Source organism: Canis aureus, chromosome 9 (genome assembly GCF_053574225.1).
Source record: "Canis aureus isolate CA01 chromosome 9, VMU_Caureus_v.1.0, whole genome shotgun sequence".
NCBI lineage: Eukaryota > Metazoa > Chordata > Mammalia > Carnivora > Canidae > Canis > Canis aureus.
In genome coordinates this window covers 34283842-34310681 of record NC_135619.1, presented here as the reverse complement: position 1 = coordinate 34310681, position 26840 = coordinate 34283842, and the positions used below count along the sequence as shown (strand labels likewise).

Below are 26840 nucleotides of genomic sequence, written 5' to 3'. Positions count from 1 at the left end.
GACACCCCATCGAGCTTGGAGTCCAATACAGGGCTTAATCCCACATCCCATGAGATCATGATCTGAACTGAAATCATGAATTGGATGCTCAACCAAGCAACCCAGGTACTCAAATTAGTATTTTTGTAATCTTTGGGTAAATACCTAGTAGTGCAATTGCATATCCTTTTATTTTTTTTTTAAGTAGGCTCCATGTCCAACATGGAGCTTGAACTCACAACCCTGAGGTCAAGGTTCATGTGCTCCACCTCCTGAGTCAGCCAGGCACCCCAGCAATTATCCTATTTTTCCTTTCTTTTTTTTTTCCTGTTTACGTAATTATCCTATTTTTAATGAAACTTTTACCCATCAATTTTAGCATCTAATGATGATTTTCTATGTCTCTCATTTTGGCATTCCACTGTAATGAAGAGGTTTCCCTTCATCTCATTAATTGGCTCCCCTGCTTCTGAACACCCCTCTTCAACTTGGACCCTACTCTGTGCTCTCCCCCTCAAGGTTTGTGCCACCTCAGTGCCTGGCCTTAGATTTTGTTTTGTCTGCTCTTCCTTAGCAATTCCAGATTTGATTTCCAGTTCTGCTTCCAGTCTTTCCTAATCCCTGGTGCCAATGAGTCTGCCCCTCTTCTGGGCTAGATATTGATTTGTTCTTGCATTAGTCTACATTCCTTATTCTTCCTTGTCTTTTGATCTAGCCCCAGGGGACCTCTACTTGGCATGTGCTTCCAGGATAACACAATTTACCAGATTGTTTCATAAAAAGATGCATAATTACATGAAAAGGATCCTTAAGACTTGGTGATATCAACCCTGTCGGATCTTGCCTGGATTCTTAGCCACACTTATTCTCCTGTTTCTTTCTTTCTTTCTGTTTACTTAAATATTTATTTTGAGAGAGAGAAAAAATCTTAAGCAGGCTCCACACCCAGGGTGGAACCCAACATGGGGCTCGATATATCACAACCCTGAGTCAAAATCAAGAGTTGGATACTTAACTGCCTGAGCCACCTAGGCACCTCTGTTCTTCTGTTTCTAAATCTTGCTTCCTTACCCTACTTGGATGTCTGTCACAATCCTCCCTTTCCTAAGACAGCTGGAGCCAGGAGCTGGTGAGTCTTTTCTCACAAGGATGCCTTGTGAGCATGACTATGATAAATAGAAATCATGCAATCTGTGGGCATTTAGTACATGTGAAACCACTCAGCCCACCACCAAGATATGGCAAATGGCCAGAATTGGGGACATAGACAGAGAAGGTGGGTGGATACCTATGCACCCTGTCAATGCTTAATGAATAACTCCCTTTCAGTAGTGCCCAGCCTAGCCAGATCTATAGCGTGTAGGGTAGAAACTAAGGTGAGGTCTCAGAACCAGGAAGTCACACCCTTGTTAATATTTAGAAAACAGTGGGATTATAATAGCTTCTTTTCTAGGCTCCCTAACGAAAAGGGGGTAGTGTGGTTCAATCATGAAAGCTTCTGAAAAGACTCTTTGACATGAAGGCTCTTAGCTCCACTCTTCATGTTGGCCCTTGATTATATCAGTGGTTTAATAAGCGCTTGTTCTTCTGCCTGTTGTGTGCTTGTCCACCCCCTCACGCCCCTGCAAGGCTAATGGCTCCTTGAGGAAAGTGACAGCATTGTACATTTTTTTGTTTTCCTCCTGTCTCAGCACCAGCTCCCTGTTAGGTGACAGGAAGTGTTCAGTAGATACTTCTGAATTGAACGGAGTCTCCTTAGTCACTTTAATGGGGTCATCCCTCCATAGTATCCCAATTTCTACTGCAATTCCAAGCACAGAGTATGTACTCTAATTGGATGAGTAAATCATAAACCAATTCCAGGAAATTGTTGAATCAAAGTGTGATTCCTTTCAGGAGTCTGTGTTTTAGAAGAGGGCAGCAATGAATGGACAATGCTTAATAACCCAAGTGGAATTGACCCAACTAGTGGAATTACAGGCAACAGAGAGCCAGATGAAGACATTTATGAGCAGGGGGCTCTGCGGTGCCCCATCAATCATGCCACATCATGATGTTACTCTGAGGCTCTCAGAATGTCGGGCCATAAACGGATCATCATAGTCTGCTGTTGGACCCCCTGTTGCTGCTTGCTTTTCCTGAGCTGCTCTCTCCCATTCAACTTTCATTTGTTTACTTTGGCCCAATAGCAAATCAGCTGTAGCACCTTCTTCTAAAGAGCCTGGTAGACACAGAATCTCCTAGTGGCAAACCTTTTAGGCTTTTATTGCTGCCAGCAAGACTGTAGAGATTGACAGTGGCAGGCCTGCAACCAGGGGCTCTGGAGGGCTGGATCACCTCCTCAACAGGCCACATACATTCTGGGGTTTGGCTTCAACTTTAGCTTCTCTTATTTGTTCAGGTGTCCAGTTGTATACAATCCGCCTCTGCATGCCTCCCACTACTGGGCTGACCCAGTTCAAGCCCTTGCTTGCCTCTTACCTAGATTATTTCAACCATCTACCTCTTTTTTTTTTTTTAATTTTTATTTATTTATGATAGTCACAGAGAGAGAGAGAGAGAGGCAGAGACATAGGCAGAGGGAGGAGCAGGCTCCATGCACCGGGAGCCCGACGTGGGATTCGATCCTGGGTCTCCAGGATTGCGCCCTGGGCCAAAGGCAGGTGCTAAACCGCTGCGCCACCCAGGGATCCCCATCTACCTTTTAATGACTCTACCTGCTGCTCATTGTGGTAAGATGGAGAGCTATTTGACCATGATCTCAAATTTATGATTAGCCTCCTACTGGGATTGCTACCTGGCAATCTCTAGTCAGGGATAAGGCCCGGAAAACACAAGCCGTTTAGTACCATCCAGGTGAGCTGGACTGGGCCACACCTGAACTGGGAAGTCTCATTTGGACCCAGGGCCAATGGTGCTCTCATCCTTGACTTCAGTTAGAATCATCTGCGGAGGGCGGCCCCAGTGGCTCGGCGGTTTGGTGCTGCCTTCAGTCCAGGATGTGGTTCTGGGGACCTGGGATGGAGTCTCGTGTCCGGCTCCCTGCGTGGAGCCTACTTCTCCCTCTGCCTGTGTCTCTGCCTCTCTCTGTGTGTGTGTGTCTCTCATGAATGAATAAATAAATAATTTTTAAAAATAATCATCTGAGGGATCCCTGGGTGGCGCAGTGGTTTGGCGCCTGCCTTTGGCCCAGGGCGCGATCCTGGAGACCCAGGATCGAATCCCACGTCGGGCTCCCGGTGCATGGAGCCTGCTTCTCCCTCTGCCTGTGTCTCTGCCTCATTCTCTCTCTCTCTCTCTGTGACTATCACAAATAAATAAAAATTAAAAAAAAAATAATCATCTGAGGAAACAAATTTTCATGTCTAGTCCCCATCCTTTGAGCTTCCTGACTAGGATGAGGCCTGAACATGTTTATTCTTTCTTCTGAAATGAACTTTTGTGTAAGTACAAAAAGTACTTTTGTCCAAAGAAATGTTACAAGTTCATCATTAGTACATTTTTAACTTATTATTACAAATTTGCATTATGGGGCATCTGGATGGCTCAGTTAGGTGTCTGCCTTAGGCTCAGATCATGATCCCGGGGTCCTGGGTTTCTTGATGAAGTCTTTAGGGTTTTTTTGGAAGATTTTATTTATTTATTTGAGAGAGAGAGAGTGCACTATACAGCATGAGCAGGGGGGAGGGACAGAGGGAGACAGAGAAGCAGGTTCCCCACTGAACAAGCAGCCTGATGCAGGGCTCAATCCTAGGACCCTGGGATCGTGACCTGAGCCAAAGGCAGATACTTAACCAACTGAGCCACCCACATGCCCCTCAAAAGTAAAATCTTTAAAAAGAATAGAAAATAAAGTTTAAAAAAATTTTTCATTACAATTTTGTTACAAAACGTTCCATGGAGTACACCTATTTAACCATTCACCTGCCATTTATTGAAGATTTAGTTTGTTTCTGATTTTTAGCTATTACAAAAAGAAACATAATGAGATCATTCTTCACATAAATTGTCCTTATTTGAGCCAGTTTGCTTTTTGCCAGGAGAAATTTCCAGAAGTTTTATTACTGGACAAAATAATATGAAAGTATTTTAGACTCTTAATATCATCTAATTGCTTTTCAAAAGGCTCCTAACCAATTTACACACTTTTGAAAATGGATGAAAAATTCTATTTTTATCCAACATTGGTCATTTGCTAACATTTAAAAAATTGTATTCTCTTATTTCAGTGTATACATCTATATTTGAGGCTTTTTTTTTTTTTTTTAGATTTTACTTATTTATTCATGAGAGAGCCAGAGACATAGGCAGAGGGAAAAGGAGACTCCTTGCGGGGAGCCTGATGTGGGACTTGATCCCAGGGCCCCAGCATCATGACCAGGGGAGCCTGATGTGGGACTTGATCCCAGGGCCCCAGCGTCATGACCAGAGCCAAGGCAGGCACTCAACCACTGAGCCACCCAGGTGCCCCAGAGGTTTCTATTTTTTCAAAGCTCCCCAGGCAATTCTCAGGTGGAGCCTGGGTGGAGAGCAATAGTAGAGCTGTACTGAATGTTGCCAAGCGCTATGTCCCGTTTTCCTCAACCTCTGGAGATCCTTTGCTCTGATACAAATGCCCATGAAAAGTGTCCCAAGGAAATGGGTACCAAGGGAAAGAGGAGGTTTCTTCCTAATTAAGGCTTAGGGCCAAGTAGACCCAAGTCATCCTCCCTGGCTCTTCTTAGGGAGGGGCCTTTCCATTCGGTCTGCCTAGGGTTGGAAGTGACCCAATGAGAACCAAAAGTACATGGCCCCAAAGAGAGAGAACAGAAAAAAAAAAAAAAAGGAACTGTTCTGCATCATCAGGAGCTTGGAGCCTCTCTCCAACTCTCACAGAGTCTACTTCCTGCCCTTGGGCCTGAGTCACAGAAGCCTCTGGCCATGCTGATCACCCACATCAAATGTGACTCCTCCATACTATATCCCCATAGTCTTGGGGGTTTCTAATTGCTTTTTTATTTTTAAAATTAATTAACTAGGGACGCCCCGGTGGCTCAGTGGTTGAGCCTCTGCCTTCGGCTCAGGGTGTGTGATCCTGGGGTCTTGGGATCGAGTCCCACATCGGGCTCCCTGCATGGGCCTGCTTCGCTCTCTGCCTCTGTCTCTGTGTGTGTCTCTCATGAATAAATAAAATCTTAAAAAAAAATCCTGAAAAAAAATTTAATTAATCTAATTTAGAGGGAAAGAGAAAGAAGGAGAGCATGGGTGGGGGGACAGAGGGAGAGAGAGAATCTTAAGCAGGCTCCACGCCCAGCACAGAGTCTGACTTGGGAGTCAATCTCACTACCCCAAGATCATGACCTAAGCCAAAATCAAGAGCCGGAGAGTTAATTGACCCAGCCACTCAGATGCCCCAATTGTTTTTTTAAATTATCAAAGAGCTATTATTGGTCTAAACAAGTAATATAGACACAAATTTTGCAAAAACTGTAAGTTTTCCCTTACCTCTCTATTTGCATTCTCTTCTACAGAGGTAATCTGAGAATAGTTCAGTATGTATCTTTCTAGATCTTTTCCTAGTAGATGTGAGACTGTGTGCACACCCACAGGATTTTTAAAATACAGAAATGGAATCATGCTATATAGAGTTTTCCCCAACCTGCCCATATCATTTAACTTTATAGTATAGACCACCTTCTTTGTTAGTTAATATACAACAGGCTTCTTTTTCATGACTGTATGATAATCCATGGTATATAACGCTACCATATAATCGAACACAGTCTGTTGCTGGGTGCTTCAGTTGCCTTTCATCTTTCTCTGTAACAACAATGCTGCGATTAGTTCCTTTGTGTACATGTCTTTGTGCCATCTACCTGGCTTTGAGGATTGCCACTGCCAGAAAAGTCCTGGCGCTAGGCTCCAGGTATGCACGCTCCAAAGTATCTCTGCTACCTTCTGGACTCTTTCAGACCCTGGAAAGTCATCACCTCAGCTCAGTCCTGGCCTCTGCTCTTGCCCTGTCATTCTGTGGTTGTGTTCCCAGCACGCCTATGGGTATGAATTCTAATAACTCCACCATATCATGGAAAGGTGCAAAAAGTACCTAGTGTCCCTCTAGCCACTGGGAAGAAGGAAAGAGGAATAGCTCCTTCAAACACAATCTGGTTGGAGAAAGTATGAAAGTGGTTATCTATCAAAATGGTTTTTGCGGCACCTGAGTGGCTCAGCGGTTGAGCATCTGCCTTTGGCTCAGGTCATGATCCCGGGGTCCCAGGATTGAGTCCCACATCAGGTTCCCTGCTTCTCCCTCTGCTTGTCTCTCTGCCTCTCTGTGTCTCTCATGAATAAACAAATAAAATCTTTTAAAAAAATAGTTTTCAAGATTTTCAGTCTTTTGCTCCTGGGAGAGAATGTGGGACTGAAACAGCAGTGAATCACTGAGATAGAAGCTACAAGAGCTGCAGGGCTGGTACAAGTGCTCCAGAGCAGCAGAGAGAGTGAGCGAGTATGGTGTGCGTGCATGTGCTTAACTCTGAACCAAATGTCCTTGGCCCATGGACAAAGATTGCCAACCCTTGATCTAATATGTTGTTGTACTCTTGTCCTTTAAGATTTTCAAGCACCATGGTCCTGCAAGAAGCAATAATGGCTAATGAGAAGCAGACAGTACCCTGGGAAACAGGAAATCTGGTTCCATTTATGACTTCACCAGGGCTTGCCAGGGAATTCTGAGCAGCTTTGGTTTGCTGGTCCATGCCCTCTCTTTCAGAGGTGCCATCCGCACCTCCAGCATGCAGGGGTTAGGTTTCTTGTTTTTCCTGCAAAATAGTGCTAGTGTTAAAAATGCGACAGTCATGGTTGTTTTGGCAGCACATTTACTAAAAAAAAATTGGAATGATACAGAGAAGATTAGCATGGCCCCTGCGTAAGGATGAATGCAAATTTGTGAAACATTCCATAAAAAATAAAATTAAAAAGGGAGCTTTTTCATTTCGATGAGCTATTTTCTGTTTGGCTTATCCTGCTTGGATGTTTCGTTTTCTATGTTTCCTTTTCTGTAGTTTTTGGACACACAGAAAGAATACATGTTCTTAGTATTGGAGGCAAGGAATGAACTTCCTGGGGGGCAGCCCTCCTGAAATGTATTCTTGCATGCACAAATGCAAAGGCAGCTGTTGACCTGCTCTCTCTCTCTCTCTCTCTCTCTGTGCTTTGGAAATTCTTTGGGGAATGGTAATGTGGTCACTGTTAGAGCAAAGCAACAAACAAATCTGCTGTAATCAGGGATAAGCTACATTTGGGCAGTTCTAAAGTTTGCTTATAAATCCAAAGTGATTTATTTAGACAAATCCGTATTTTAAAATTGTTTTCTTGAAATGTAACAGATACTGAAAAGCACATGCACTGTAAATGTACAGCTTAGTGAATTTGTACAAAGTGTACACACCTATGTTACCCTGGTAACCACTGCATAGGTCACAAAGTAGAATGTTGGAGGCACCCTAGAGGACCACTGCCCCACCCCCCACCCCTGTAACTCGTCCTTGAGATATAAGCACTAAACTGACTCTTAACACTTTATGTGTTTGCCTGTTTTTTCATATTTTGTATAGATCTTGGTCACTTACTCGGATTACTCTATGGTATTCCATGATAGAAATATGCCACAGTTTATGTTGATGAGATTTGGGGTTGTTTTCTGTTTTGGCTATGCTGGTATGAATAGTATTGCACCTATCTATTGGTGCTCATTCCCTCATTCCTGTTGCACACGTTCCTACAAGTGGAATCACTAGCTCACAGTGTTTGCATACATTCAGCTTTAATGGACCCAGGAAATAGCAGTCAATGAGAGTTAGGAATATATTTTTGATAGGGGACAAAGCACAAAGCTAAGATCAAGCCCCAGGTTTCTTTTTTTTTTTTTTTTTTTTTAAGATTTTATTTATTTATTCACAAGAGACACAGAGAGGAAGAGACATAGGCAGAAGGAGAAGCAGGCTCCATGCAGGGAGCCCATGTGGGATTCGATCCTGGATCCCAGTATCACGCCCTGAGCGAAAGGCAGATGCTCAACATCTGAGCCACTCAGGCATCCCAAGCCCCAGGTTTCTGATCTCCTCTAAGGCTTGGATTACAGGGGAGCCAGAGCAAAGCCCTTACCCCGTGTTTCCTCAGCTGTAAATAAGAAGTAATTAGTACCGGCTCTATTACTTGCTGTAGGATGGAAAAGCCCTCTGCAAAATTTCAAGCTGCACAAATGGAAGTTGTCATTAAAATGGAAGCAGGGAAGGGAGATTTTTAATTATTAATGAGAACTAAAGAATAACTATACTTATGTGGATTTCCATTCCCAATTAAGAATCCAGAGACTAGATTAACTGCGCAGCTAGACAGAGTTGTATTGCCAAAGGGGCCTGCAATATTATTCTCTCAAACCCAGACACAATAAGTAACTTCCCAAACCCATCCTCTGTATCTTGCTGAAAGATTCCTCAGCCGCCCCAGGGGTCCTCCCAGTTCTCTCTCTCAGGTGCCAAATGCCCTAGCTTTTTTCTTTCCTTCCCCCTGCATCAGCCTGAGTTGGCTTACTCTAGAGAAAACTGGTTTGGTTCTGTCTGACTGAACCAGTTATAATGTACCAGGAAGGCCAAAGGACACAATCCTTCCATGTCTTCCTGCATTGTTGAACGTAAAATGTGAGTATTGTCAATGAGGTTATTTGGTCTCCAAGTACAACTAAAAGCTCACAGCATTTATTTACCAAAGGCTATGCTAAGCTAAATCAGGGACTGTAAAAAATAACAGTTTAAAGTGGTGTCAACATTTTTTTCCATCCTACTGGTTCCCTTGCAGATGGTTACACAAGTAGAAGGCAGTGCCCTCTTCTGGCCAACCCCACACTTGCATGGCTATGGCTAAGGGGATGGCCAGCTCCTGGGACTGGTTTTTAACTTGGGAGGGAGCTGGCTCAAATGTGAGCAAATCACATTTTGAGATCCACCTCTTTCTTCAAAAGAGAAAACTCAGAACTGTGATGGTTGTATTGTATGTGTGATTAACATTTAAATCGATAGACTTTTTTTTTTTTACCTCCATAATGCAAAAACTAGGTTTCTTGAAGAATAAAGTCTGCTTCATGACTGCAGAAATAGAAACCTGGCTAAGTGTTTAGCCTTCAGATTTTAAATACAAGGCTACAACATCAACTCTTCCCTGAATTTCTATCTTGCCAGCCTGCTCTGCAAATTCCAAACTTGTCAGCCCCCACAATCCTGTGAGCCAATTCTTTAAAATAAATCTCTGTGTGTGTGTGTGTGTGTGTGTGTATCTTTTAGTTTTGTTTCCCTGGAAAACCCTAATACAAAACCTAACTCCAAAGCCCATTTTTATCAGTGACATCTCATTTGGATAAATATAAGGGTACACAAAGTATTGACCTTCTGAGTTCAGGTTCAAGTCCCAGTACCATCTCATTTACTAGTTTCATAAACTAGCTACTTAATTATACTTCGCCTTGGTATCTTCATTTGTATAAAGGAAGAAATAGTAACATTTACTGAAGAGACTGTTGTGAAGATTAAGAGAAAATATGTGCTTAGAAGAGAGGGACACCTGGGTGGCTCAGCGGTTGAGCATCTGCCTTTGGCCCAGGGTGTGATCCTGGAGTCCTGGGATTGAGTCCCACATTGGGTTCCCTGCGTGGACCCTGCTTCTCCCTCTGCCTGTGTCTCTGCCTCTCTCTCTCTGTGTCTCTCATGAATAAATAAACGAAATCTTAAAAAAAAGAAAAAGAAAAGAAATTGGCTCAGAATAAGTACTCAACAGGTGTTAGTAGTAATTATTATTAATTATTATTATTACTAAGGTCATGAAAACTGTCAAAGAAGGATGACTTACAGGATGAGGGGTACATGGAAGAGTAGCTAGTCTCATTCACTCCCCCACCTCTTTTCCCCCAGACCCTCAAGTATAGTCTCTGCTTTTCACTGTCTGTTCCTGGGTGATATTATAAAGCCATTTCTTGTAAAGTGTCCTGTCTTGGGCAGCCCGGGTGGCTCAGCGGTTTAGAGCCACCTTCAGCCCAGGGCGTGATCCTGGAGACCAGGGATGGAGTCCCACCTCGGGCTCCCTGCATGGAGCCTGCTTCTCCCTCTGCCTGCCTCTCTCTCTCTCTCTCTTTCTCTCTGTCTCTCATGAATAAATAAATAAAATCTTAAAAAAAAAAAAAAAAAAGTGTCCTGTCTCTTCCTATAGGAACCCAATCAGGATTAAAAGTTGGATTCCACCTTTCACGAAGATGGCGCCAAAGGGAAGAAGGAAGCCTCTGCCCCTCCCAAAGCCGAATCCAAAGCCAAGAAAGCGGTGCTGAAAGGCGTGCATAGTCACAAAAAAAAAAGAAGATCCGCACGTCACCTACATTCCGACGACCCAAGACCCTGCGTCTCCGAAGGCAGCCCAAAATCCTCGAAAGAGCGCCCCCAGGAGAAACAAGCTTGATCACTTTGCCATCATCAAGTTCCCCTTAACTACTGAGTCAGCCATGAAGAAAATAGAAGACAACACACTTGTGTTCGTTGTGGTTGTCAAGGCCAATAAGCACCAGATCAAACAGGCTGTGAAGAAGCTCTATGACATTGATGTGGCCAAGGTCAACACCTTGAGCAGGCCTGATGGAGAGAAGAAAGCATATGTTCGACTGGCTCCTGACTATGATGCTTTGGATGTTGCCAACAAAATTGGGATCATCTAAACTGAGTCCAGCCGGCTATAAATCTAAATATAAATTTTTTCACCATAAAAAAAAAAAAAAGTTGGATTCCAAATAAAGGGCTAAGTCATAGATCAAACCATTATTATTTTACAAAAGCAAACTTCAGTAAATCTTGATAATCATTTAACACAATAAAATTATTCTAAGTCCTAACACGAGGCTTCCATAAATTTTAATTTTCACTCCATGACACAATTTACCATTTAATTAGCAGTTTTGTTTGCCTTCCCACAATTTAGGACTTCTGTGAGATGATTTGATTGGTCAAAAACTTGTTTTTAAAGTTATCCAGGTGGGGATCCCTGGGTGGTGCAGCGGTTTGGCGCCTGCCTTTGGCCCAGGGCGCGATCCTGGAGACCCGGGATCGAATCCCACGTCGGGCTCCCGGTGCATGGAGCCTGCTTCTCCCTCTGCCTGTGTCTCTGCCTCTCTCTCTCTCTCTCTCTGACTATCATGAATAAATAAATAAAATCTTTAAAAAAAAAATAAATAAAGTTATCCAAAAAAATAAAAAATAAAAAAATAAAGTTATCCAAAGGGATCCCTGGGTGGTGCAGCAGTTTGGCGCCTGCCTTTGGCCCAGGGCGCGATCCTGGAGACCCGGGATCGAATCCCACATCAGGCTCCCGGTGCACGGAGCCTGCTTCTCCCTCTGCCTATGGCTCTGCCTCTCTCTCTCTCTCTCTGTGTGACTATCATTAATTAATTAATTAATTAAAACCTTTAAAAAAAATAAAGTTAGCCAAGTAGTTATCTCCAGGTATAAGGATTTTGATTAATTTGTATATATCAACATATATATTTTTATATATTTATCTGTGTATTATTCAGTGATTCACCAGAAGGACCCACAGGACTCAATGAGATTTATTATAGCAAAGGATACAAAGCAAAAGTGGCAGGAAAATGATAAGCACACATGAGTTCCAGAGATATTCAACACAAACTTGCAATGTCTTTCCTGGTCCAAATATTCCTTATCTGAGGCCAGACGGGAGTACTCTTTTTATCTTGCCATTAACTCTGGGACATGTGTTAATGTCCCACAGAATGTCTGGCCAGAGAAGTTTATTTGTCTCAGAGTTTAAAGGTTTTATTGGGGGCTGGTCACATAGGTATATTCTGCTATGTATGCCACCAACTATGGTGATCAAAATTCAACCCAAACAATGAAACTAGGTACACGTTATTGATCTTGATGTTTGTGCAAAGCAACCTTAGAAGCACTTATGGTATGGTCCATTGGCCAGGAATATATATCAAATCCATCAACTACTAACACAGAGAACACTCTCTTTTTTTTTTTTTTTTTTTTTTTTCAGAGAACACTCTTAAGGGCTGCCAAGAGTTAATCATGAGTCCTTTGGGGAAAAAAAAAAAAAAAAGACATGTAAAGAGCAAGCAACCATACCTGCTGTGTTAACTCTTTCCTCACAGTCTGTATTTTCTAAAATGCCTATAATTAACCTCTATTACTTCTATAATGAAAAAAGTAATTATTAATATAAAGGCATCCAATGTTAATGATATTCCTTTTTAGTTAATGATGTTGTTTTATAATCTCAGTACATTTCCCTGTAGTCAGCAGAGCTGCTGAGAGAAGTCAAGTCATCCTACTAGACGTTTCATGCATGGCCATCAGAGCCTTCATACTCTCTTTGGGAAAACCATAAAAACAGGCTAGAATAAAGCATGTGAGACATAGTAGGAACAATGGCAACACCTAGTTCAACTTCCCCATCTTAGAGATGAGGAAGTGGAAATACTGAGCAATGAAAGGACTCATCTAAGGTTCTAAATCTTAGAACTTTGCATTAAAAACCTCTCTTGGAACTCCTGAAATGGGACAAGGCAATGTCTGCTCAGTTGCTTCTGTTTGTCTTTAACATAGCAGAAACTGGAGAAGCCCTGACTGGTGGGGCTGTCCGAACTGAGTGTGCATGTTCCAATCTCCTTTAGTCTAGACAGAGGCTTCCCATCCCTCCTCAATCCCCCCCTTGTCCAGTGGCCTGACAGAAGCACCAGGACTCTATATCCAGAACCTATGCCACTGGGTCAACAGTCTAGTTTGGAGCCTTGCAAGAATTAGTTTCATTTTCACCAAATTTCTGCCTTTTCTCCCCTTCTCTTATAGGTTGGAGGGTGGTGTCTCTCTACTGGACTGCAAATTCCTTGAGGGCCTCCTTAAACCAGGTTAATAAGAGGTTATGATTGTGGGTAGCGTGGGACCCAGGAAATTTAACAAAAATCCCCTATCCCTAGACAAGCAGAGCAGGACTAACTCCATTTTGTGCTACACCCGCCACCTCCTGTATGACCCCCACATGACCTGCTTATTGCTTAAGGCGCTGCCCCACCCTAGTCGAGCCGCTGGGCACACCCTTATTGGAAATCGGCTCATAACAATGTAACCTGCCTTGTGCCCGCCAAAACTGCCCGCCGATTCTGACCAGAGTGATAGGCCAGTTCAAATGGTCACTATAGGGTGAATCGTGATTCAATTGACCACCTGCGTGTGGACCGACATGACTGTGCAACTTTCTGTGTATGTTACAGTCCCACTGGCCCCCATAAAGCTGCTAAGCCTCTTAGCCTCGGGGTCCAAGTCCCTGCTCCGCTGTGTCGGGTACACTTGGACCCAAGCTCGAGCTTATAAATAAACCCTCGTGTGTTTGCATCGGTGTCGGCTCCTTGGTGGTTTCTCAGATTCACAATCTTGGGCACAACATTTGGGGGCTCGTCTGGGATCAGAGAGACCTCCAGGACCCCATCCGGAGGGTTTCACGTGTGGTGACTGCACTCAACTTTTTCTACCTTTTGCGTGCATATTCTCTGAGAGCTCTAAACTGTACTTTTACCTGTAGGAATTCCAATCTGTATTGGCTCGGCATTGGCTTAGGCGGACACGCCGGCGGGCCATCGACTGGGGGTCTTAAGGAGACGTCCCTTGCCCCCGCCTGGAGGACAGAGTCCTCATCTGTAAGGAGGGCGGAGGTCCTCATCTGTAGGAGGACAGGAGTCCTCGTCTGTAAGGAGGACAGGGGTCCTCATCTGTAAGGAGGGCCGGCTGCCAGCCCTTCGGGTTACTTTCTGTTTTGTCTCCACGGCCGCACTGGAACGTTGGTCTGTGTTACTATGTCCTTGTTAACTGTTTGTGCATTTGTCTGTGTTGTTGGGTCCTAGTTAATCGTCTTTACTGTCTGTGTCTTGGTGTGGATTGGGGACATAATGGGGGAGACAGACACCACTCCCCTGTCTCTTATGCTCTCCCACTTCTCGGATGTTAGGGAAAGAGCTCATATTCTGAGCATAGACATACGGAGAGAGAGATTCCAAATTTATTGCATATCAGAATGGCCAACCTTTGATGTGGGATGGCCCCGAGAAGGAACTTTCCACCTACCTATTATCTTACAGGTTAAGGCCGTGATCTTCAGGGACAAACCGGACGGCCACCCTGACCAGGTGCCCTACATCCTGATCTGGCAGGACATGATCGAGAATCCCCCTCCCTGGCTAAAACCATTTTTACCCCCCAAAGCACACAACTCGGCTGAAGGTAAGGAGAGACCCCGGGTCCACCGCCAGACTCTAGGGGCGGGTCTCCAGGCTGCCGCGCGCAAGCCTGCCGAGCTGGCCAAGGTCTATGATGTGAGACAGGGTAAGGATGAGAGTCCAGCAGCCTTCTTAGAGAGAGTCATAGAGGCTTTTAGGCAGTACACCCCTATGAACCCAGAAGCCCCGGAAACAAAGGCCGCAATTATCATGGCTTTTGTTAACCAGGCCGCTCCGGACATTAAAAAGAAATTGCAGAGTAGAGAGACTGGGAGAGAAGAGCTTGCAGGACATAGTGATAGTAGCAGAACGAGTCTATAATAATAGAGAAAGTCTGGAAGAACAACAAACCAAACTAAGTGACCAGGAGACCCGAAACCTGGCCAAGATCCTGCTGGCCACAACCATGGATGACCCACGGGACAGACGGAGGCACCTCAAGAAGCTGGCTTCAGGGACAGGTAAGGAGGATGGCCCTGGTCCCCTTTAGGAGCTCCCAAGCTGAACAAAAACCAATGTGCTTATTGCAAAGAAGAGGGCCACTGGCTGAAAAGCTGCCCTAACAAAAGATCTAAGGCCCCTGCCAAGAACTTGGAAATGGAGGACCTGGACGATTAGGGGAGTCGGGGTTAGACACCCCTCCCCAAGCCCAGGGTAACTCTCGGAGTGGAGGGGCAACCTGTTGAATTCCTAGTGGACACTGGGGCACAACATTCGGTTTTATTACAACCCCAAGGGAAATTGGCAAACAAGACTTCACAGGTGCAAGGGGCCACGGGCACCAAACAGTACTCATGGACTACCCGAAGAACTGTGGATCTCGGCATGGGCCGGGTATCCCACTCCTTCATGGTCATCCCTGAGTGCCCCTACCCGTTGTTAGGTCGGGATTTGCTCACCAAGATGGGGGCACAAATTTGCTTCTACCCCGAAGGGGCAAAAGTCCTAAACAAGGAGGGGCGCCCGATTCAGGTGCTTGTCCTGAGTTTAGAAGACGAATATCGTCTCCACCAACAACCCTAAATCCGGCAACGCTACTCCCTAACCCAGACGGGGACCCCCCCTCTGCATGACTGTCAAGAAATTTTGGCACAGGTGCACGGAGTCAGAGCTGATCTCCAGGACCAGCCACTGCCCAATGCGGACGCCACCTGGTGCACGGTGGGCAGCAGTTTCCAATGAGAAGGACTCAGATATGCGGGGGCAGCAGTAACCACGGAGGCGGAGACCGTCTGGGCGGAGCCACTGGCAGCCGGATCGTGGGCTCAACGGACAGAACTGACCGCACTGGCCACGGCGCTGACCATGGGGGAAGGTAAACGAATAAACATCTACCCCGACAGCAGGTCCGCCCTCGCCACCGCTCACCTCCACGGAGCCCTTTACAGGGAGAGAGGGCTCCTGACAGCGGAGGGAAGGACTGTTAAAAACCAAACGGAGATTCTTGAACTCCTGAGGGCCCTCCGGCTGCCCAAGGCCCGGCCGTCATCCGCTGTCCGGGCACCAAAAGGCAGACACGCCAGTAGCCAGGGGAAACCGGTGAACCGATTTAAAAGCAAAGGAGGCGGCCCTTTTGGTGACCCAGGTCTTAGCTACCACGCTACCCGATCCGGGGACACGGACCCTGCCGGACACCCCCAACTATAGTGATGCTGACTTACACTGGATCAAACGCTTGCCTGTGACCCAGTGCTTGCGTGGCTGGTGGAGGGCCGCAGACTCCAGCATCATCTTGCCAGAGGAACTGGGACGGCGAGGCCTATCCAGAATGCATCGGAGTCCTCACATGGGAACGAGGAAGATGGGAGACCTCATACGACATGCAAAGATCACTATTAAAGACTCTCCAGCAAGGATCGAGCAGATTGTGGCAAGCTGTCACGCATGCCAGTTAACTAATGCCACCGCCCATGGATCTAACCCAGGCACCCGGCTCCGAGGGGGCCGCCCAGGAGCCTACTGGGAAGTGGACTTCACTGAGGTAAAACCTGGAAAATGTGGGTACAAGTATTTACTAGTGTTTGTAGATACTTTTTCAGGATGGACAGAGACATTTCCTACCAAACATGAAACAGCACAGACCGTGACCAAGAAACTGCTGGAAGACATCTTACCGAGGTATGGTTTTCCTGTTAGGATTGGATCAGACAACGGCCCAGGATTCATCTCTAAGGTAACACGGGGAGTGGCACTAGTACTTGGGGCAGATTGGAAATGACATTGTGCGTATACGCCCCAGAGCTCAGGACAGGTAGAGAGGATGAACAGAACATTAAGGAGACCTTAACTAAACTGGCCCTGGAGACTGGCGGGGACTGGGTGACTCTCCTCCCCTTCGCCCTATTTAGGGTGAGGAACTCCCCATATAAGATGGCACTGACTCCCTACGAGATCATGTTCGGTCTTCCTCCACCTATAATCCCCAATTTAAAACCTGAGGTGCTTGCTGAATTTGATGATCACCAACTTCTTTTCTCCCTCCAAATGTTACAAAGAACCCATGAGCAGGTGTGGCCTAAGCTGAGGGCCCTCTATGAGACTGGGCCGCCCCCGGAACCCCATCGATACCGGCCAGGTGACTGGGTGTACGTGCGGAGATACCAACACCAGACACTTCAACCTCGCTGGAAGGGACCTTACACTGTGATCCTGACCACTCCCACTGCTCTCAAGGTCGACGGGATTACTCCCTGGGTCCACTACACCCACGTCCAGCCAGCTGACCCACACGCCGTTCTCAAGGACTTCGTTCCAGAATGGAAAGGCCAACCGGACAAGGACAATCCCCTAACACTAAGACTGTGCCGTTCTCACTTATTTCCCACCTCCAAGACTCCCTAGTCTGAGGTTGTCCTTCAAAATAAAAGGGGATTAGACTTAGTCTTCTTACAACAAAGGGGCGGGGGGGGTTATGTGCTGCCTTAAACGTAGGATGTTGCTTCTTTGCTGAAATGTAAATGGGAGCGAGAGCAGCAACAAGGTTGGTTCAAATCCTGGTTTAATCATTCCCCCTGGCTGACTACCATGTTATCCTCCCTGGCCGGCCCACTCGTCATCCGCCTCCTCTTTCCAACCTTTGGACCCTGCCTCATTAATAGACCAGTAGCGTTTGTCAAGGACCGAGTCAATACAGTCCGACTCATGGTACTCAGGCGACAGTGCCAACCACTGCTTCTTTCGACCGAAACCCAGAACCATGATTGGGTCCTGCATAGGATCCTCGGAAAAAGGGGGGAATGTGGGACCCAGGAAATTTAACAAAAATCCCCTACCCCTGGACAAGCAGAGCAGGACTAACTCCATTTTGTGCTACACCCGCCACCTCCTGTATGACCCCCACATGACCTGCTTATTGCTTAAGGCGCTGCCCCACCCTAGTCGAGCCGCTGGGCACACCCTTATCGGAAATCGGCTCATAACAATGTAACCTGCCTTGTGCCCGCCAAAACTGCCCGCCGATTCTGACCAGAGCGAGAGGCCAGTTCAAATGGTCACTATAGGGTGAATCGTGATTCAATTGACCACCTGCGTGTGGACCGACATGACTGTGCAACTTTCTGCGTATCCCATGGGCCACTGGCCCCCATAAAGCTGCTACGCCTCTTAGCCTCGGGGTCCAAGTCCCTGCTCCGCTGTGTCGGGTACACTTGGACACAAGCTCGAGCTTGTAATAAACCCTCGTGTGTTTGCATCGGTGTCGGCTCCTTGGTGGTTTCTCGGATTCGCAATCTTGGGCACAAGAGGTAGCAAAGTCAAATGGTCCAAGGTTTGAATTTTGGCTTAGCATCTCATTGGCTTGTGTAATTTGAGTGAGTAACTTAACGGAAATCATAATACCTCCTTTATAAGGTTGTTGGGAAGATGAAAGGAAGTAATAACTTAAAAAAAAAAAAAGTTCCAAGGGATCCCTGGGTGGCTCAGGGGATCCCTGGGTGGCTCAGCAGTTTAGCACCTGGTTTGGCCCAGGGTGTGATCCTGGAGTCCCAGGATGGAGTCCCACATCAGGCTCCCAGCATGGAGCCTGCTTCTCTCTCTGCCTGTGTCTCTGCCTCTCTCTCTCTGTGTCTCCCATGAATAAATAAATAAAATCTTAAAAAAAAAAAAAAAAAAAGAGTTCCAGCTGCTCCACATCCTTGATAACAGTTAGTGTAGTCAGTCTTCCAAAAGGTATCTCTATGTGATTTTAATTTTAATTTCCCTAATGACATTTTATTTATTTGTTTGTTTGTTTATCTGAGGAGTGTGCAGAGGGCTTAAGCAGGCTCCATGCCTAGCACAGAGCCTGATACAGGGCTCAATATCACAAACCTCAGATCATGATCTGAGCCAAAATCAAGAGTCAGACGATTAACCAACTGAGGTGCCACCGAGGTGCCCTATCTAATGACATGGTAAATGTTTTTTGTTTTTTGTTTTGTTTTTGCCACTTATGTGGCAAAATTCATCTTTTTGATGAATTGTCTGTTCAAATCATTTGTCTATTTTATCTGGGGATTTGTTTTTTGTTTTTTAGAATTGAGGTTCCAGCAAGGGGGTCCTGGATCAATGTTACTTCTTCTGTTGGAGAGATGCAATTAGCTACAGTTGTAGCTTGTCAAGTAGTCTGTTGAATAGCCATGGAAGCCTCATGGAACCAAACTAGGTATAGCTAGTGGGTTGTTGAATTAAGGATTCATGAATATTGATATTTAATATATAGTGAATATATAGTGCCTAGGTGCCCCTCATGTGTGTTTATTACTTCAGGTACTCTTGGATCTGTAGCCCTTTTCATTGATGTTTAACCCACACATGCTCTAATTACTAATTACTGATCTATACTTGATGCATCTTGTGAGTTCATCCATTCATTTCTTATTTTCCATAGAACTGAATATTTTGCAACTATACATCAAATGTACTAAGCCCTCCCCCATCAGTGCTGCTTCTTTCTGTGACACACTTACTTTGCACATAGTATCCACTAAATAAATGTTAAATAAAAAATAAGCAATGCCCTCAGGTAGTCTTGCCTTAGAGACACACTTACTCAGAGTTCCTGTAGTTACATATGTGTGGGAAATATTGGGTTTCTTTGCTATAGGATTTGTTAGTGCCTTAACACACTACTGTGGTGGTATCTTTCTATAAGTGGATGTCACATGTAGTGTTCTCAACCTTAGTGACTGACGGACCCCTTTACTTCGGGTGCATCCCTAATGATTAGTGTTCTACAGAACAGATCTTGGGAAATGCTGCCTTGGGAACTGCTCTGTGCTGGGAAATTCGATGTTTACTATAGTAGGTGTAGGCCAAGCAGTTGATCTGAAATTACCTTGTATACTTTATAAACATTGTTTTTCTGGGTTAGATAGAAAACTATGACAAGAAGCAAGATAGGGAAATTGAAGTTACTGGGGGTATGAGCTGACTAAACTATTCAATCAAGGGTTTCTCTAATTTCCCCTTTGGAATAAATCCAGGGATGATGCCCCCTCCCCCAATCAGCACAGTGCTGACAATATTTTTTCACAAATGGCTTATAGACTGGTGCTTTGGCATAGGCGGGCACTTTGAAAGATATTAAGATTATAAAAAAGAGACTTCCTCTTCCACCAGGATGGGAAAATATGCCTATTGAGACTTCAGGGAACCCAGATCTCTTATGTAGAGGATCTCCTTGGTATTATTCTGGATGGTCAAGGGAGTCTTAAGACTTGAAACTGAGTTTATTGGAGCACATTTATCAATGGGAAGATAGCTTGCTTCATTTAGTACAACACAGAGGAAAAGTAGAGCCCATCATGTCTTCTACCCTATTTGGCTCCATTTCACATCCTCTGACCCAACAACATCAACGTGTAGGCAGGTACTCCCACCTCTGGCCCCTCCTTCCCTTCCTGCACACAAGGGTGGCCTTCGTGCCACTCTTGTATTCTCTTCCCGGCACCCTCTCCCAATTTATTGCCTGCCTAAAACTTGCTCATCCCTCATGCTGCAGCTCAAATGTTTCCTCTGGTGAGCTTTACTCGACTCCTACCTACTAAGTTATGCTTTTTCCTCCTGTCACTTACACAAGTGTAGTTAACATTATTTAATGATTGTCTTTCCCACCAGGTTGTGAGGGGCCTGAGGGCAGAAATTGTTTTGACTAGTTTACTATTGAATTACTAGATATGGCAGAGAGTAAGTGGTTAATAAACTCAGCTGAATGATCAAAAACATCAGTGCTGATATATTTTGGAGTTAATTTAGGGCTGTTCAGTTTTCCTTTGTCTTAGGTCAAAGGCTTCTCAATTCCCTTTGTTTAGGGCTTGGATCCTCCTAAGATTCACCTTAGATACTCATTCCCAGAAATGCCTCTCTTATCTATTCCCTGATCAGAGTAGTGGTTGACATCGGTGAACACAGGTAAAGTCTTTTATGTAATCTGGAGCAAAGGAGCTTCAGAAAAGCAATGATTTTCCTTTTAAGTATGAGGTGTTCAGTTTCCAGTGAGCTTGAGACTCTGCAGTGAATAGTTTGTGGGTTCTCCCAAAACCCAGCATGAAGGAAGTATAGCTGTGGGCAGCCATGAAGCAAGTCATATTTGCAGTTATGCTGCTGATGTCACTAGAAGAATGCAAGAAAAACCGTTCCAGTGTGGGGACATTCTCTGGAATATTGGGAACACAGCTCCTTACAGGTACAGCAGTTCCACTTGACCTACTTCCACCAGTTCTTCCCCAGGGTACTGACCTGCCTCGCATCTCTCGCTGAAACTCACTCACATACCCACACCTGGGGCTTGCGATTTCCCTCACTCACCCCAAACGGATAGATGTGATTAGGCAAAAATGGCCTGGGGCAAAGTGGCAGAAGGTGAGGACCAGTCTCTTGTGCTTTCTCTTCTGAAAGGACTTTTTCTGGGGTGCAATTTTTCTTGAAGCACTAACAAAGACCTGCATCACAAAGGGGAAGGAACCTAGCTCTGCACTGGATGGAGCAGACTTAACCCCTGGCTTGAAGTTATTGTGAGGACTCACGATAATGTGATTAAAGCCCTTAGGAGACTGGCTCCCACAATAGTGCTTAAGACATGGTAGCCATTTAACTCTTAGGTGCTCATTGGGTATTCGCAGAGGAATCTGTGTCTCCTGCCTCAGTAACATCACACTGGATGGAAATGGCTCGCTCAACTTTTCTCTTTCCTCTGTAACATCCTTGCAGGCCCAAAACCTAGAAAAATGTTTTCCAGGTCCCATGATAAGCTCACATTTGTTGAGTGCTTCCGATGTCAAGCACTAAATGCTTAACATGGATGACTTCATTTAATTCTCAAGACCCAATGGGGTTAGTAACTACTGTTTTCTGCATTTATAGCTGAAGATATGTAGACACCAAAAGGTTTAGTAACTCACTCAATGTAATGTATATAGTAAGTGGTGGAGATAGTATTTAAATACAGCTTGATCAGGTTCCAGAACCTGGATTCTTTACTGTTGCATTTACACTGCCTCAATGCTTACTCTCATTATATTTTCTTCATTTTTCTCCACCTACACTAATTATCATCATGGAACATATCATCCCTATTGTCTCCTACTATGTTTGTGGGGCTCTATTTATTCTGTGATTCTCTTTGTGCTAGCCCCACACAATGTCTCATGTAATCCCGTGCTTTACGATTGCTTCTCCATTTGTCTATTGCTGGCTTTGGCATATGAGGTTTATGTACCAATTATGCTTTCACAAAACATCTCTTGGTTCCATTGTCAGACTGGACCCTAGACTGAGCAGATCACTGGGCAGACCCTTTATGCTTTTGTGTTCTTAATGACAACCATCTGTTTCCTAAAGCAATTGAAACCTTCAGTTATTAGCGTAAAGGAAAAACATTCACTCTAGGCATAGGCACAGCCTCACACTGCTGTTAAATGGTTGGGGAAATCAGCTACCGCTCAGGTTAGGCCTGCTACCTGTCTCGGAATCTGGGTGACACTAGGATTTCAACATTAGATGCATAAGCCCCATATGCTTTTAAAAAGAAGATCCAAGTTGTACATACAAAAGACTATTCTATATCTTTGGAGTTACACAGAATACTCATATATATCTATTGCCCCATTCAATAGAGTATTATCAGTTCTATCAAGTCCTCCATGTACCCCCCTCCCCAGCTGCAACCCTCTCCTGACCCTCCCCCAGTAGTGCCAACACGCTCTTCATTACATAAAGAATAAGAGTTGAGAGCAATACGTTTTGGATGAGTAAGTCGGATGTGATTCCCAGGTACTTTGTTGTGAAAGGGGCTGGCAGCAAATGGATATTCAAACTTAGTAGTATTTTGAGGTTTCACATCCTGTTCAAACTGATGCTTTCAGTGAGCTGTTTCTAACTTTACGACCACTGCAGCATAATAGTGTGCTGAGAACAAATGTGTCAGCAAATTGTGGTCAATGTGCAAAATTAATTTTTGTCACAATTAGGGACTTGAGGACTTCTAGGGCAATGGCTGTCAGAACATTAATTTGGCGGCGTTGCAGATGGCGAAGAGCAGGATTCAAACTGCAGGGGGAAAGAGGGCATACACCATGAAGCCAATGTCAAAGAAAAATCTTTTCTGACAACGTGCAAGAACTCTGTTGTGAAGCTATGTGAGAGAACTTGGTCATGGCCACAGACATTCTACTCAAATAGGAATACTAGTGGAATATTAGCATGCCAACCCCTGAAGAATTCACTCCTTACAGGAGAGCCACAAATTCCAGTATTAAAAATTGTGTCTCAAACACCAAAAATGTGAGAACTGCTACTCCAGCCAGCAGATATTTCTGAAGTGGTTTCATGAATTTTCATCATTTATTCCCTGCCACTAATGGACCTTTTGAAAAAAATTTCAGTCTGCTCCTTCCTACCATTACTGTGAATTAGAAACACTCATGTCAACCCAGGGCTGGAGGAAATGAAATACAATTCCACGACAGATTTGGTCATGTTTGTAGGCAGCAGCTAAAAGATTGCAAAAATTGGGACATAATTTTCAGTGCTATTCAGTGTGTGAGAAGTTCAACAACAACAAAAAAAAACAAAGAAACTTGGAACTTAAAGGGAAATTGCTTTCAGAAGTAGGAGGAAAAAGACACATTTGAGGCCATGAGGCAGAAACCCTTGGAGAGATGCCCAGAAAAGTATTTCTCCCATCACTCCTTCTCTGTCCACCTTCTTTAGCCTAAAAAAGGCATGGTTTCCTATTCTAGAAGTAGAATGTGTGCTCTTCTTGCTTTTGGGACTGGCTGAAGACAATGTGGCTACATTTAAGTGACTTGGATATTTTTCTTCACTCTTATAAAATGCAGTATGAATCGCAGCCCAAATGATACATGACTCAAAGATTAACTTCTATGTTAAAACACGTTCTTTAGGATTGGTTTGTATCTTGGGAAACAAATACGGAAAATCTTCACTTGCATTCTTTTTTGTTATAGTTAGGATAGCCATATAATAATTTATCCTCAAAACCAGGACACTTTGAGAATGTGAGGGTGCTATTAATTACACCTGGACAACATTAACCAGAACTGTTTCAGGCAAACTGGGATATATGACCATTTACAGTACAACCTTAGTGTTCAATTGTTCAGTATGTATGTTACCACATTGAGTAACTTTTAGCTCTCAAACATGATAATCTAATTTAAGGTACATTCATCTAGATATTATATATATATATATATATATATATATATATATATATATATATTCATCTAGATATTATGTATTAGAGCTACAATCTTTTAGTTATGCTACTACCCCAAATAGATTTCTATTTTTTTTAAAGATTTATTTATTTATTCATGAGAGGCAGAGACACGGGCAGAAGGAGAAGCAGGCTCTCTGCAGGGAGTCCGATGCAGGGCTCAATCCCAGAACCTCGGGATCAGGCCCTGAGCCAAAGGCAGATGCTCAACCATGAGCCATCCAGGTGCCCCTAGATCCCTTTGGCTAGAAGGAAGGAAAAGTGTTCCTTTTTTTCCTTCATGGTACTTTGAGCATTATGATCTGTTTTACGATAAGGTTAAGTGAGCACAGGAAGCTAATCAATTGCAACAAATCACACCACAGAGCTGAGCTCAAAGCTCAAAACTCTGCTCCCTGAATCCCCAGCAGTTGTATTGCTCACTGAAACCATATAGGGTCGCCTTCTAGAGTTTGATCAGATTTCTATTGGAGATTCACCAGAGGTGGAGGCTTATTACTGCCTTTCAAATAAGAAATCCTGTAGTTTGTAAAGAGGCTTTTCCTAGTCTGCATTAATCCTCCTCATCCCACTTCCATAAAAAGCCTGGGTGCCAGTCCTAATCATTAGTCATGTACTTTTGGTCTTTTTTTTGTAAAGATTTCTTTGGGCATTCAAGAAAGGATCCAGGTATTCATTAAGTTTAGTCCTTGGGATTTTTGTGTGTTGCAGTAACTAGGCAACGGTTAAGATGTTTTAACTTAGCATGTCCTGTACTGGCAAGTTTAAAAAAAGAACTGTCAAGCCATACTTGGCAGAACCTTCCTTGGACTCTCCCACCCTCTGTACGGTTCTCCTGGACATCTTGGCTGCTCCTCCACTGCTAACAGAGACCTCTTCTGTCTCAGCCATTCTGACGGGCTTCTCCAAGTCTTCCCCACTACTGGGCAGCTGGATATCCAGTGTCCTTAATAATCGGTAGGACTACAACAAGTGGTTTGGTGATCCAGGACCTTTCCTGACAACTCTCACAACCACATCTTAAACCTACTCTTAACTGCGACACCTTTGAACATAATTGACCTTTGCTTATGAAAATCTAGGTAGGTTTTAGGTTCGTAGTTTAAGAACTGTGCTTATTCATCAACTACTATAAGGACGTACATTTCAGACACAAACTCCAGCTCTTTAAAGTGACATCCAATGCAAACTCCTTCAGTGACATGAAACACGTGAAAGGCCTGCCTAACGTTCATGTTAGATGGATTGGACTTTCTAGGTATACAATTTTGGAAGCAGAACCACTGCTGAACTACTGCCTGCCTGGGCACCCAGGACAGGCCCATGTAGGATGCTGTTCTTAGAAAGCAGCACACAGTACAGTGCTATGGAGCAACATCTTTGGGAATAGTCACAGCTATGAATCTAATCTCGGTTCCTTACAGTTTCATTAGCCTTAGTTTCATCATCTATAAAATGGGGATGAGAACTGACCTTGTCCTAGAGGTTTGTGAGGCTTAATTGTTCAGGTCCACTGTTTAGTAGCGTCAGCTACTTGTTTTGGTCTCCTCCTAGATTTTATGTATCTCAAAAGTGGGAGATTAAGAATCGAATGAGCCTAAGTATGTAAAATGTACATAAAAGCTATCATTAGGGATCCCTGGGTGGCGCAGCGGTTTGGCGCCTGCCTTTGGCCCAGGGCGCGATCCCGGAGACCCGGGATCGAATCCCACGTCGGGCTTCCGGTGCATGGAGCCTGCTTCTCCCTCTGCCTGTGTCTCTGCCCCTCTCTCTCTCTCTCTCTCTCTCTGTGACTATCATAAATAAATAAAATTAAAAAAAAAAAAAAAGCTATCATTAGCTCCCTGGAAATTAAGCTTTTAAGTAGGAAAATACATGAAGTTCAATTTAACTCCACTTCATTAAAAAATTAACCAGTTCAGTGTATTCACCAGAGTTTTCCCATAGTTTTGGACCCTACCAGTGACAATTTAAGAGGACATGGACAAATCAGGATGTCTTGTGGAAGAGAAAAGGCAAAGGTCTAGGCTGGTAAGCAAGCAACTGCATAAACAGGTTACTGGATGCCTGAGCATGAAACAGTGGACAAACCCTAAGCTTGAAGACAGAACTGGCATCATCCTTTTTACTGTGGCAATTTAATTAACCTCTTCATCTCTCTTAAAAAAAGGGGGGGGGGGCTCTTTTTAATCTGCCTACTAATCTTTAAGGAATGCTGGTCTAAATGACCATTTAAAAAATGAGGCTTGGGGGATCTCTGGGTGGCTCAGCGGTTTAGCGCCTGCTTTTGGCCCAGGGCGCAATCCCAGGATCGAGTCCCGCGTCGGGCTCCCGGCATGGAGCCTGCTCCTCCCTCCTCCTGTGTCTCTGCCTCTCTATGTCTATCATAAATAAATAAGTATTTTAAAAAAACATCTTTAAAAAAATAAAATAAAATAAAAAATGAAGCTTGGGATGCTTTGGTGGCTCAGCAGTTGAGCACCTGCCTTTGGCTCAGGGTGTGATCCCAAGGTTCTGGGATCGAGTCCCACATCAGGCTCCCTGCATGGAGCCTGCTTCTCCCTCTGCCTACGTCTCTGCCTGTGTCTCCCATGAATAAATAAATAAAATCTTAAAAAAAAAAATGAGGCTTGACATAAAATAGGAATGAAGCAAAAACTGAACAAAGTGTTTCTTTTATATGCCACAAACACTTCAAGCATAGCTTAGAATTCTAGGTGGACTAAGATTGCCTTATACTTGTGAATGTATGACCATAATTTTGGCAAACCTCAATTAGGAGACAGAGTCATCCACAACTGTTTTTGAAATTTAAAAAGCAGGGATCCCTGG

The 26840-nt window shown here is 44.4% G+C and overlaps 1 protein-coding gene and 1 non-coding gene across 2 annotated transcripts; both read left to right on the top strand.

Moving 5' to 3' along the window:
* The first annotated feature begins 6820 nt into the window (after positions 1-6820).
* Positions 6821-6926, top strand: LOC144321375 (U6 spliceosomal RNA). Its single transcript, XR_013387043.1, has one exon. It is a non-coding gene; the product is annotated as a U6 spliceosomal RNA (small nuclear RNA).
* Positions 6927-15595: 8669 nt separating this feature from the next.
* On the top strand, positions 15596-18136 carry LOC144319924 (uncharacterized). The gene is made up of 3 exons (XM_077908412.1): positions 15596-15605; positions 15847-16408; positions 16786-18136. The coding sequence occupies exons 1-3, from the start codon at positions 15596-15598 to the stop codon at positions 17129-17131; spliced, it is 918 nt and encodes a 305-aa protein (XP_077764538.1). The 3' UTR covers positions 17132-18136.
* Positions 18137-26840: the final 8704 nt, after the last annotated feature.